This window comes from Lithobates pipiens, unplaced genomic scaffold (assembly GCF_037356315.1).
Source record: "Lithobates pipiens isolate NorthernLeopardFrog02 unplaced genomic scaffold, aLitPip1_a1.2 Scaffold_8, whole genome shotgun sequence".
Taxonomy (NCBI): domain Eukaryota; kingdom Metazoa; phylum Chordata; class Amphibia; order Anura; family Ranidae; genus Lithobates; species Lithobates pipiens.
This window is the reverse complement of record NW_027507903.1, coordinates 580,958,465-580,972,129: the sequence shown is the minus strand read 5'-3', so window position 1 is coordinate 580,972,129 and position 13,665 is coordinate 580,958,465. Positions and strand designations below refer to the sequence as shown.

The 13,665-nt window shown below is 41.6% G+C and overlaps 1 protein-coding gene across 3 annotated transcripts in view; it reads right to left on the bottom strand.

Moving 5' to 3' along the window:
* The window catches only part of DNM2 (dynamin 2), a 176,333-nt gene that overhangs the window by 103,134 nt on the left and 59,534 nt on the right, over positions 1 to 13,665 (bottom strand). For all 3 annotated transcript variants that reach the window (XM_077470271.1, XM_077470273.1, XM_077470272.1), the window contains exon 3: positions 5,723 to 5,872. In XM_077470271.1, the coding sequence (XP_077326397.1) occupies positions 5,723 to 5,872 (150 nt within the window). The remainder of the gene's footprint in view (positions 1 to 5,722; positions 5,873 to 13,665) is intronic.

Sequence of the window (13,665 nt, the reverse complement as noted above, 5' to 3'; positions counted from 1 at the left end):
CTGGATCTCCTCCCTGCAGACCTGACGATATAGATATATAGATAGAAAATGCCTAGAAGCTTAATATATGTAAAATTCAATTCTTAAAATAAGTATCATATTGAAGCAGAACTAAATTCTCTAATATTTTTCTTCTCTTGTAAAGAGGTCGGCTAGCTCCCCCCTCATTGTAGGCCTATCCCCAGCTTCTTCCAGGTTGTTTCTTTGGCCATCTTGAGTGATTGAGCCAGGATGAGGATGAGACTCACACATGTGCACAGCAGATTATTCATTCCGACACTGAAGTGCATCAAGAATGTAGCCTGGTGCTACACATGCCTAGTAGGTCTCTTAGGCAAAAAAAATAATAAATAAAATAAAACACGTTTGGCTTGCAAATTTTACAATAGGAGGGATAATCTCAGTTTTAATTTGATTTCAAAAGTTAAAAATGTCTAAAAAATGTGCAGTTTTCTTACAAAAATACTTGGTAATCCCCTTGATAAATGCAGCCCACTCGTGCATTGCAGTGGTGTGGAAGTCCCCATCCCCTCCAACAGTCCAGCAACGGATTAAACAAACTGAAGATATTGGATTAATAAAGTCTCACTTCATTCAGTCCAAATTCATGTCCATATTGTTCTACTGGATAGAATTTTCTTGCAGGGACAGCGTCAAAATGTTTCATCTTGTTGTTATACCCTTCTACTGCTTGACATGATACTTTGTGAGTGAATCTGACTTCACTCTTATCCCCTTATTCCTCTGACATTCCTCCTCCTATAACCCTCTTTAGAATATTCTTTTCTATATTATACCCGGACCTACCCGGGCAACCCACAGATACAGCAATTCAGTGTTTTTTTGGTCAACCAGTGGATTTAAAGTGGTTGTAAAGGCTGAAGGCTTTTTACCTTTGTGCATTCATGTAGAGCAGATGTACAGAAGTCAGGGATAGACCGACCGATGTACAACTGCAGAGCCCAAACATGAATCAAAATTTGTCTGGTCCTTGCTGCATCGGCCATATTTCAATCCAGGTATGGCCAATGTAACATTCTCCTGTTTGCATCCTCTCGCTCTGATGGTTTTTCCTTTCTGACCTGGCATGAGACCCGATATAAATTATCTACAATTCAGTCTTTTCAGATATCCCCCTTAGTAAAAATTAAGAGACATAACAGCACTGTGTTGCGATATAAATTTCATTTATAGCCTCACTACCAGAGGACTCTGCTTGTGTTTACTTGCTAGATTTGATACAAATATTTTAAATTACTCTTTGCATAATCTTCTAATATGCTGGTCACAGTAGACCTTTCCTTAATTTTCCTAAATGTTTTAAGCCATAAAGAATGCGCAAAAAAAAAAAAAACAAACACAAAAAACAAACAAACAACAAAGCACACACATCAGTGCTAGAGGCACTGTAATAAAAAAGGGGCACTGTGATATAAAGGGGACTACAGCGGCTGTAGGATAAACTTCCATCACCAGCCAATCCAAGCTTACATGGTAAATGTGTGACTTGTTACAGCGCTCAAACGTTATGTAATGGACATTGCACACCACTAACTATTGAGATAATATTATAAGATAGATAGATAGATGCTTGCTGCATCTGTCCCCTGGCATCTCTGCATTGAGAACTGAGCCACAGAACACCGCCAATGGCTCGGTTCACTCCACTCCTCAAGCAGAGAGCTGCTGCCCATCAGCGTCTATCCTCTCTGCTCCTCCACACTCATTGGAGCGATGAGCTGTGGAGGGGCAGGGAGCAACCATCTCTGCGGCTTCATGAGACTGCATTCAGTCAAGGCAGCTGGAGGATCCAGACTTCAGAAGTCGGGATGACGCACTGCCTGACTGATAGTGACGTCAGCAGAGAGCGGAATTCAGACCACTCTCCACTGAAAAGGTCACAGGAGTGCAAATTGAACTGCACCCCTATGCTCCACAGAAGCCCAGCCTAAAGAGCTCAGGCTGGACTTCTCCTTTAAATAGCACCTAAAACTAGAGCAGAAAAAGGGAACTGTCACTTCCCATCATTACAAACAAATGGAGCAATTTCAGTGCCATGATATGGTCTGGTATGTGTGCAGGAGCTGAGAATGCAGCAGTGTGAGCGACATCATATGCTTGACATCCAGCACTGACCACACACCGGGTTCTGCCTGACTCATGGAGGTTTCACAACACTGTTTATATGTACAACAATGCTGCTTCCTGCACCTGGCTTGTAGCAACTGTTATAATCCCACATATGTTGAATGGAATACAAAATAAAGATTTGGCTTCACTAGTTAAAACATTGAGTGGATACACCATTTTTTATTTTTTTAATATACGCATGTTCCCTGCCCCATAGCAAATATGTCTAAAGTTGACCAAACTGTGCTGCCTAGGATGGCAAGGCACTACCCAGCTCTCCTCCTCCCCTCTCCAAGCCAACATACTGACTCCAGACACTTAAAGCGGGAGTCCGCGTTTATTGATTTATTTTATTTTTTAAAGCCAGCAGCTACTGACTTTTAAAATAGTGACACTTACCTGTCCAGCGCACCCGCGATGTCGGCACCCGAAGCCGATCTCTCGTCAGTCTCTCGGGTGCTGCCGCCGCCATCTTGGATATGGGAATCAGGAAGTGGACCCTTTCGGCTTCATTTCCCGGTTCCCTACTGCGCATGCGCGAATCGCGCTGCGCAATAAGAATCGACCCGCTGCCTCTGGGATCTGTGTGTTTCCCAGCAGGCAGCGGGGGACCTTCGGAAAGGGGCGTAATGTACGCCCCTTTCCGCAGAGAGCTATCCCGGAAGTGGGTGCAAATACCTTAAGGGCGGCACTGGTGTAGAAAGGTTGATAAAGGCTGGTCTATAGATGCCGTACAGCGATTGACTGTCACCGTTGGGAAGTGTATTACAAGCCGGATCCCAGGTGAAAATAAAGTCACAAAAGATAAGCTAACAGCAGCAATATATTATTTTAGTGCTGGTTTAGATGCACCAACTTCAGCACAGGAAATGACAGGATTGTGCTGGAACAGCTCAGAAATAAACAGGAACATCTGACTTTCACTCGTGCTACTTAATGTTTGCAGTTAACCCCAACATCGCTCAGTTATCTCACAAACACTTATGATATTTAGGTCCCCTAATCTCTTGTCTTGCAGCCAAGACTAAAAGGACAATCTGAGTGTTTCTGAGCAAGTGGAAATATATTAATAGAGCTAGTCATACAATGTAAAAGTGCTCTGACAAGGCTTTCCAGATGCAGTAATGCAGCCTAAGTGTGTCCCGAGGGCCCGGTGGGAACTATAGTGCTTGTGACTGAAAGCCCTTCAGGACGGTTATGTAGATATAATAGTAAGTGCTTCTCTGGTCTTATCAGAATGACACTTAAAGTGGATCTTCAGTAATTTTTTCCCCTTTCCCTCCATTAAATCTTCTGCCCTTGGTGTTTTAACTTTGGATAGTAAAACATTTTTTTCTGCCAGTAAATACCTTACACAGCCCACTTCCTGTTTGTCTGGTAAAAAGCCTAGGCTTATGACATGTACAGCTTTCTCTTGTGAGTTTGCCAGGAAGGGGGGGGGGGGGGTTGGGGGGGTTGAGTCATAAGAGGGCCAATGAGAGCTGCATAGTAGTCCATTATGCTTTACCTTTGCAGGGAATCAAAGAGGAAGTAAACTCATCAGGGTTTACTTCCTCTTTAAAACCCATTTTATTTATTGCAGTGTTCCACTGGGGAGGTTTCCCGTCCCTTCTGTCCCATCCCAGAGATGTAATAACTAGAAATGACCTACAATTTAGGATTTTGCACAGTTGAACCCATTAAATGATTTCCCCTCAACTCATGCTCTAGTGAAAATTTTGGATTCCCCATTACTTTTTATCCAAGTGACAATCGTCAAAAGGAAAATACACCTAGTGGGGGCATAGATAGGGATTCTGACCCCTTCTTCGTTTTGTATATATTTTTAAGTCTTTCTGGCATGTGGAAAAAAATAAATAAATAAATCAGAAGGGCTAAAAAGATATCCTTCATTAGAGAACATACTGCTGAAATGGATGCAGAATTATGCAGAAGTGAGTTCACTGCAACACTAAACTATCCATAATCTTTCATATTGCTGAACATTTTAAAACGTGGAAATGTTACGATTCATATGTGCATTCTGCGTCCGCTCCCAGGAGTTTAGTTCAGTCTACACCTGTATGGACTCAGATTGGCTGAAAAGTTTTTAAAATGCATGTCTTCTTTTGATTGCTCCTTTGCTATGATTAAAGGCTGGTACACACTAAGAAAATCAGGTGAACGATCATCTGGTTTTTCTTGATGTGTCACAGCAAGTTGGAACCGACAAAATAAATTGTGTTCAAAAATACTCGAACAAAGGCCATCTTATTTGTTTTTGTTTACGGTTTCAGATCACGCGCAGTCTTTTGTATCTGATTTTTCTCGTACCAAATCGGTACACACTAAAAAACTAAAAAAAAGTTTGTTCTGTTCACATACGAGAAAAAGTTTGGAGTTCGTCCCTTTGGAAATTTGTTTGCAGTCAGACTCAGATGTGGAAAGTTGTGTACACACTATATGAAAAATCGAAGGATTGTGCCTCATACGGAATATTACTTCCGATTTTCTCAGTGTGTGACCCACTGATGTTCGATGCGTGTCAGTCTGGAGCAATGTATGGTGGGACATCTGCCCCAACTACGTAGTGGGGTGACAAGCCTGCCCCCCCCCTCATTCTGGCATTTATGCCGATTGAGGTAGAGCGTCACTCCCTCCCCTTTCCAGCATGACTGGGGTGAACATGGCATTGGTCTCAGTTTGTGCCTCATATCTGGGGTGTGGGTGGCACTTTTCAGGAATCATACATACCGTACATCTTTTCTCACTGGTGGACCTAGCTAACCATCATTTCTACCAAGGATTTGGACGGGCAAGATCTGTGGGATTACCCTATCTTTTTCTTCATTTATTTGGGTTCACATTTTTCACGGTTATATCTCAGAGACACATACATATATATATATATATATATTCTCTATATATATATTCTCTATATATATATATATATATTCTCTATATATATATTCTCTATATATATATTCTCTATATATATATATATATATACTCTATATATATATATATTCTCTATATATATATATACTCTATATATATATATATATATATATATATATATATATATATATATATATACCGTTTCTAATATTCCTTTCACAGACAATCATAGGTCATTATGTTATCCCCATTCATATACCCTATAGGAATTCACCTGGACGTGGCTGCTTGGTCCACTGTCCCCCTTGCTTTGTGGGGATCACCTGGGTTCCGCTGCTGTCTTTGACTCACCCCTCATGTGCAGTGCTGCCAAAATTTACCCTCCCTCTTTCCCACGGAGCTGGTGTGTGTGTGTGTGTGTGTGTGTGTGTGTGTGTGTGTGTGTGTGTGTGTGTGTGTGTGTGTGTGTGTGTGTGTGATGATTTTTGGTGTTCGGTTTTATCAATGAAATGTTATTAATACTTCTTGTCCTATGGTACTAGGAATCACTATGATTCAGCTCAATTAAATGTTTTTACCCTCATTCCATCATGTCTGTAAATTGATTATACTGCATTTAATTATTTTGCATCTATTTTAATTTCTCCAATGATTAGCCTCATTTAATGTCCCCTAGACCTATGATTTCCCTTTCAAATAAAAGCTCTCTGCTCACCGTGAGGAGAATAGACCCGCAGGTTGATGGGCACAGGTGAAATCCCTTTGTTGTTTCCAGTTGCCCGTTCTGTTTCTGCTTCGATTTCCTGGCGAACTTCATCGAAATCTGTAAATTTCTTTGACTTGCAGTGCAGAAACTCAGCATACTCTACAGAGGGAAGAAAGCAAAAATTATACAAGGAAACACAAGTTATGTTAAGAACTGCGAGTGCACCATTATTAAAAAGCAATATACCTTTTAAACTAGCACGCTTTGCTGGACATACTATGTGGCTTAATGTAAAAGTAATTCAGTAGGCTATAGAGCTGACCAATCACTTTTACCGTACATGCGGTGTGCCAGATGCCCACATCATTTAACATTTACTCTAAAGCAGTGAGCTGTAAAGGCTTTTAAAGTGGAACTGCAGTTTTTTTTTTTTTAAAACAGACCGAGCAGGAAGTCCATTATCAAAAAAGACACACAATGTCTCTTCTGTGATAAAATACACCTACCTGCAGTCTTCAGCAGCATGTAAACCGAGCTGCCCATGCAGAGTTTCACTTACATCACTGGCACAGTCCCCGTGTGCTGGGATTACAGACTCCTGCGGATGCACAGTAGTTACGTCATTCTGCGCTAGACAAAAGGTGATGTCCAAAGACAGACACCCAGGGAGAAGAAATCAGTGCCAGTGAAGGGACCAGACCATTAGAGGAGAAAAGATTAGTGCCTTTAGATCTGCTTTAACTAGCCCCGGAAGATTTTACCCCCTTAATGACCATTTTGTTGCGATACGGCACTGCATCACTTTGACAATTGTGGTCATGCGACTACACCCATACAAAATTTCTTCCTCAGGTTTAGGCCAATATGTATCCTACAGCTTTTTTCGCAAAAAAAAAAAAAAAAAAAAAAAAAAAAAAAAAAAAAATCGCAATAAGTATATATAGATATGTTTGCACAAAAGTTATAGCATCTACAAAATAGGGGATAGATTTACGGCATTTTATTACTTTTTTTTTTTAATTAGTAATGGCAATGATCTGCGGTTTTTAAATTGGGACTGCGACATTACGGTGGACAGAGCAGAAGTTTAACACTATTTTGGGACCACTGACATTTATACAGCGATCAGAGCTAAACATAGCCACCGATTACTGTATACGGTAAATGTCACAGAAGGGTTAAACACTAGGGGGGCGATCAAGGGGGTTAAGTGCGTTTCCTCAGCATATCGGCGTGAGCCGGTAAGCAAGTGGTTAATTTTAGTTTACATCTTTATTCGACAAGGCCTCTGCAGTTAGAAAATAAATACGGTTTCGGGAAGTATTTTTTTTTTTTTTTACTATAAAATAATGCAGGTTTTAACATGTACAAAAAATTTTAAATAAAATAAATGCACTATGGCGTTGGTGCACTAGAAGCTACATATGTACAATGGGGAAGTGGTAGTGGGAAGACCTCAAAACTTTTTTGGGTGGACTTGACACTTTAATGCAGTGGTCATTAACCCTGTCCTCAGGGCCCACTAACAGGCCAGGTTTTATGTATTACCTTGGGGAGACGCAGACTATAATACAGCAATCCCTGAGCAACAAATGATATCACCTGTGATGCATTTCAGTTATCTTGCAAACCTGGCCTGTTAGTGGGCCCTGAGGACAGGGTTGATGACCACTGCTTTAAAGTGGTTGTAAACCCTTACAAACCACTTTGACCTACAGGTAAGCCTAGATTAAGGCTTACCTGTAGGTCCAAGCAATATCTCCTAAACCTATATGGTTTAGGAGACATTTGCCCGAAAACGGGCACCGCTGTCTACGGCGCATGCGCCGTAGACAGTGGCGCGCAGGCGCACTGAGCGCTGCATTTCCAAGAATGGAGCTGCCGCGCGTGTCGACTCCCGTGCGCGATGCATAGTAGTCCATTATGCTTTGCCTTTGCAGGGAATGAAAGAGGAAGTAAACCTATCAGGGGTGGACACCAAATCCTGCACCGCTCTCCCAAACTTTTTGCAGCCGCCCATTCAGTTCACAGCATGGCTGGGGGACATAGACTAGAAGTCAGCTGGCTGGTGAGCAATGTGAAGTGGGAGGGGCTGGAGGAGACCCCCATCTCCCGATTTCTGCATACAGTAGATGTCACCACAAAGTCAGAGACACAGTGAGTAACACTACCTGTGATTAGAGTTGCCATTAAAAGCCCCCACTACAGTTCTCAGATCAGCAGATAACATTGATCAATAGCACCCAAGTTGGCTGATCAGAACTCCCCCCCCCCGGCACTGCCACTCATCACCAAGGAGTAAGAGAAAGACAGAGACAGAGACAGAGACAGAGACAGAGACAGAGACAGAGACAGACACAGACAGAGACAGAGACAGAGACAGACACAGAGACAGACACAGACAGACACAGAGACAGACACAGACAGACACAGACAGACACAGACAGACACAGACAGACACAGAGACAGACACAGACAGACACAGAGACAGACACAGACAGACACAGACACAGACACAGACACAGACAGACACAGACACAGACACAGACACAGACAGACACAGACAGACACAGACAGACACAGACAGACACAGACAGACACAGACAGACACAGACAGACACAGACAGACACAGACAGACACAGACAGACACAGACAGACACAGACAGACACAGACAGACACAGACAGACACAGACAGACACAGACAGACAGACACAGACAGACACAGACAGACAGACACAGACAGACACAGACAGACACAGACAGACAGACACAGACAGACACAGACAGACACAGACAGACAGAGACAGACAGGGCTAGGGAAAAAAATAAATTAGGAGAAAGAAAGGAAAACAAAGAGTAGTGCATCCTAAAAATGTACCATAAGGGGTTTCAATACTGTAGGAGTGGAAGGGACTCAGAGGGCTAAATCTCCATTAGGGGTGAAAAGGACTTGTCTTGGGTGCTGACAACCCAAGCTAGGAAAATAGTTTTACTGTTAGGGGTCTCCACAACTTGGGGAATTTTATTAAGGGGTCACGGCACTAGCAAGGTTGAGAAGCACTGCATTAACGGGTCAAGTCCACCCAAAAAAATAATAGTTTTAATGAATGCTGGAGAGTTAAACCACCTGGCAGTTTCTTCCATCTCTCTAGGACACTACTGGTGAGATCTCTATGGAGAACGTAAAAAGGAGGAGCAACTGGAACCCACAAAAAAGGTGGAAGTGAACACCTAAAATTCCAGGTAGACAGGAATTATGAGTGGAGGTCTCAATGTAGGAGTAGCGAAGATTTAAAAAAAAAAAAAAAAAAAAAAAAAAAGATACATCTCTGAAGCACAATTGTTGGCAGCATCAATTAGGCATAATGAGATCACAGTCACACGCTAATCAAATAAAATCTAAATCTATGCATTTATGTACTAAACATTAGGGATTATTTGGAAAAATTACAGGGAATGGATATAGGCACACATAATAAAAGTGACTTCACCCAAGACAGGTATTCTGGCGTTTAGTAGATGCTGAAGCATGACTACAAGCATTGCCTCAGGCAGCTGTCACCAAAGCATTTGTCCCTATATTCTCATAATTCTTGGCTGACAACACCTGCTAGAAAATTTGGGCTGTCAAACTGACATGTGGGAATTGGACAGCTGAGAACTGCCATGTACATGCAGGAGTAGCTGCTGTCAAAGAAACAGAATGACAGTGTTTATAAAAGCTGTTCAGGTGTGACAGGTTCAATTCATTTAGGGCTGCAACTATCATTTTCATAATCAATTAGTTGGCCAATTAATCGGTTAATAACCTTAAAAAAAATAAAATAAAATGGTGTATAATTTAGTTAATATGGAACGTTGAAAAAAAATAAAAAGCTATTTATTCTTAAATATCTCTATGCAGTGGTAAATATAAATAACCAACTATATGGTTAGAGAGAAAAACCTAATCCACTCTGAGAACAACAGACAGAAGAGATATACTGTATATACTATTAGAGGAGATCTTCCCTCCAAAAAAATAAAATGTAATTTGAAGAACATTTGTTTGATTTACTAATCGTTAGTGGGGTCAAATCAATGTTCATTTTCAACCACAGTGATGGGAAAATTTGGAAATAGAAAACTGCTTGGTGAAAGGAATTTTCAGACAGTGTATGTGGTTTTCGTTCAGAAATTACACTCATTTTAAAAGCAGAATGTTAAAAACAAGTGAAAAATTGCAAAACATTCTTTCAGCGAATGTACAAAGATTTTTCGTCTGAAAATTGATCCGTGTGGCCAGCATAAGCCTTGGTATGCAGTTTGCCTTCGATCTGTTGCTGTGCGTTTTGATTTTTGCACACGTGATTGCTGTGTTTTGAGTTTTTGCATTTTTTTTTTTGGCTAATATGTCGGGCAGATAAAAAAAAAAAAAAAAAAAAAAAAAGGCATAGATGTGAACGTGTCCCATAAGAAACCATGTAAATGAACTGCAGTGTTTCTGCAAAAAGCACCAAAACAAACACAGGTGTGCACGAGGTCTAAGATGTTTAGTAACATTATAGGGTTAAAAAAAAAAAAAAACACACACAAACTAAAAGTAGCCCTTTATGCTACAACAAAAAGCAGATAATCACCACTGTAAGGGGTTCATTTTTTAAACTTTAGAACTGTGAAAGTGGTATTTACAGTAGCAATTTGCCATTTTTGCATTATAATGGGCTCATTTTAGTTTTTTTAACCCCATTATGTTACTGGCCAATTAATAGATTATGAAAATAGTAATCGATTAATTTCAACAACCCAACCCCACACACAAAAACGGCTCTACCCATAGGGGGCATCGCAGTGCTAGTGATGAAGGTTTTTTTTTTTTATCTCTCAGTCTCTAAAGCTGGCCGCAAACTAGATATTTATACACCTAGAAGGGCTGAATACCGGGCTGCCACAAAGGCAAGTAATAGTTTTTACGGGGCTCCCCTTTTTCAGTAAGAGGTCCTCTGGTGACAGGGTCACAAAATCCCCCTCCCACAAGCATTGTGCATCAAGTGAATTCCTGGTTTCATATGTAAAACAAACCTGAGATCCGACATAATAATGTTAAGAGATAAAGTGTTAAGAGGTGTGCCTCATGCACAAATAGAAGAAAAAAAAAAATATATAATTATATATAATCATTTCCCCTCCCTGATATCATGTGACTCAGTGTTTCCAGGTCACAGGTGTGAAATTTAGTGTTATCGCTCTCACTCCCTCATACCGGTCACTGGAAGTTTAACATGGCAAAGAACTCTGGAAAAAAGAATTGTTGCTCTACATAAAGATGGCCTAGGCCAGTGATGGCGAACCTTGGCACCCCAGATGTTTTGGAACTACATTTCCCATGATGCCCACCTACACTGCAGAGTGCATGAGCATCGTGGGAAATGTAGTTCCAAAACATCTGGGGTGCCAAGGTTTGCCATCACTGGCCTAGGCTATAAGAAAATTTATATTTTAAATGAAAAAGATAATATAATATTTATAAAAATGTGAGGGGTGCACTCACTTGTAAGATAGAGATAAAGATATATCAGAGATAGAGAGATGATAGAGCACACACACACACACACACACACACACACATATTAATGTGTGTAAAGAAAGAACAATTTTTTTTTTTAACTATATGGATGTAGCAAGGCAGCCTTTGGCCTGTGACCTGGGTTTATATACACCATGTCTACATTCCCACAAGTAGCCAGAGGTGGATAGTTTGCTCTGTTTAGAGGCAAACAAATGATGCTTGCGGACGCAGTAGCACATAAAACGCGTGGATTAGCTGCGGACAAATCTCTGCAGTAACGCTTGCCCTGGGCACACGCTGGCTGCATCAGAGTGCAGCCTTGGCCACTACCAAGCACCTGAACCCTTGATAATTGCCAAATCATCAATGCAGTCAGGCTTTGTTTGAGCCTAAAAAAAGGAATGGCCTGTAAATACAGTATGAGAAATGTAGGCGAGGTATTACAGAGTGCCGGGTTAAAAAGGAGCCCAACAGTAATTTGCTTCTTAATTTGAGCGTTTCAAAAATCCACGGCAAATGAAAGCGTGGGTTTAAGGAGGTAAAGGTCACCCCACACAGCAAATGGTTTGTGTAGGATCTAATCTGTTGCTAAATTTATGATCCAGCCACATAAAAGCACTACAACCCAAACTGCCAAAACAGGTTCTACCTGTGGGAAGTGCCTCCAATTAGCCTGAGTGATGAGCCAACAGCTGAACGCCTACTCATTTTACCCTTCCTCAATGCCAGATTAGGCAGCCTATGGTTAAACAGCTGTTCCAGATTTCCTAAAAAAAGCCTTCCTAGTCTGCTGGGATGTGTAGTACCACAGTCACCAATTCAGTCCACAACCATGCAGAAACAGGAGTATCAAACCGCAACATTCCAGAGGTTATATTTCAGTAGGGCATCTATGCATGGGGCAGCAACAGATCTACCAATGGCTGCACTTGCCAAAATGCAAATTAACCACTTGTGCCTATAGGACACTTTCACCCACCTTCCTGCCCAGGTCAATTTTCACCTTTCGGCGCTGTTGAACTTTGAATGACAATTGCGCAGTCAGGCAACACTGTATCCAAGTATTTATACCTTTTTTGAGACCGATAGTTTTTTCTTTTTTTTGTGCTTAAAAGACTGAAAATATTGTGGGGGGGAGTTAGTCTGTTATATAATGTTGTAGGTACATTTTTCTAACTTCACTCAGGCCGCATTCACACCTGACAAGTACTAACATGAAGCACGTATAGGCAGAAATGAGGAGGCAGCACAGGTGGGCAATGATCAGTACAGATTTCCCCACTGGGGAATGCCACTTAATGGCTCTCATGCACTGTCAGCTGAGAAAAGGAACGCAGACAATCAGCACTTCCTGTTTAAACTAATCAGCTGTGATTGGTCACATGGTAAAGAGCTTTTTACTGTGATGTGCTGTGTCCCAGTGATCCGGCCTGTCCGTCATTTCACTATACAGCAGTTAAAAAAACCAAAAAAAAAAAAAAAACTGTTAAAGTAAAATTAAGGGCAACACTTAAATTGGAGGGAGACTGGAACACCTGTCAAGTTAATAATGCTGCCAGTGTCTCCGTAAGATGGCTTTCACACTGCCGCGCTCATAGCGTCGGCGGTAAAACTACGCTATTTTTAGCAGCGTTTTACCATCGGATTTGCGGCGCATTTCGGGAGCCTTTATCCCCGCTAGTGGCAGAGAAAGGGTTAAAACAGCTCGCAAAATGCCACAATAGTGGTGTTTTGCCAGTGGCATAGCCGCGCTGCCCCATTGATTTCAATGGGGAGCAGCAGTGGAGGAGCGGTAAACACAATGCTCCTTCACTGCTCCAAAGCTGCTAGCAGGACTTTTCCTGACATCCTGTCAGCGCAACGCTCCGGTGTGAAAGCCCTCGGGCTTTCACACTGAAGACAATGGTGCAGCAGTTTGAGGGCAGATTGCAGGAGCTATTCAATGCTATAGCGCCTGCAAAACGCCCTCGGTGTGAAAGGGGTCTTAGGGAGATTAACCATTTATCCAGTATTGGTGACCCCTCACTTCCTGGGGCGGGGGTATTGGTTTTGCCTATAGTTCGACTTCATAGATTTAAAAAAAAAAATAAAAAAAAAATAAAAAAAAAAAACACACACACACATTACGACCAAACCAGCATCTGAAGAAGTCATGCCAGGAGAAACCCGAGTTGGGAGATCGTAAATAGAATGGGATTGTTATATCCCTTTGAAGCTTCTTGGGCGTAAAGTAAACATCCTTTTAAATAAGAGCAGCAGTCTGCACGATCAGTGGTGCTTTGTTTCCGCAGCATGTATACTACCACTGGACCAGGCAGTGGGATTTAAAAGCCTTGCTGTCCCATGTGTTTGCTGTAGAGAGATAGGAGACTGGTTCAGCAAAGAAGGTGCATCTGTTATGG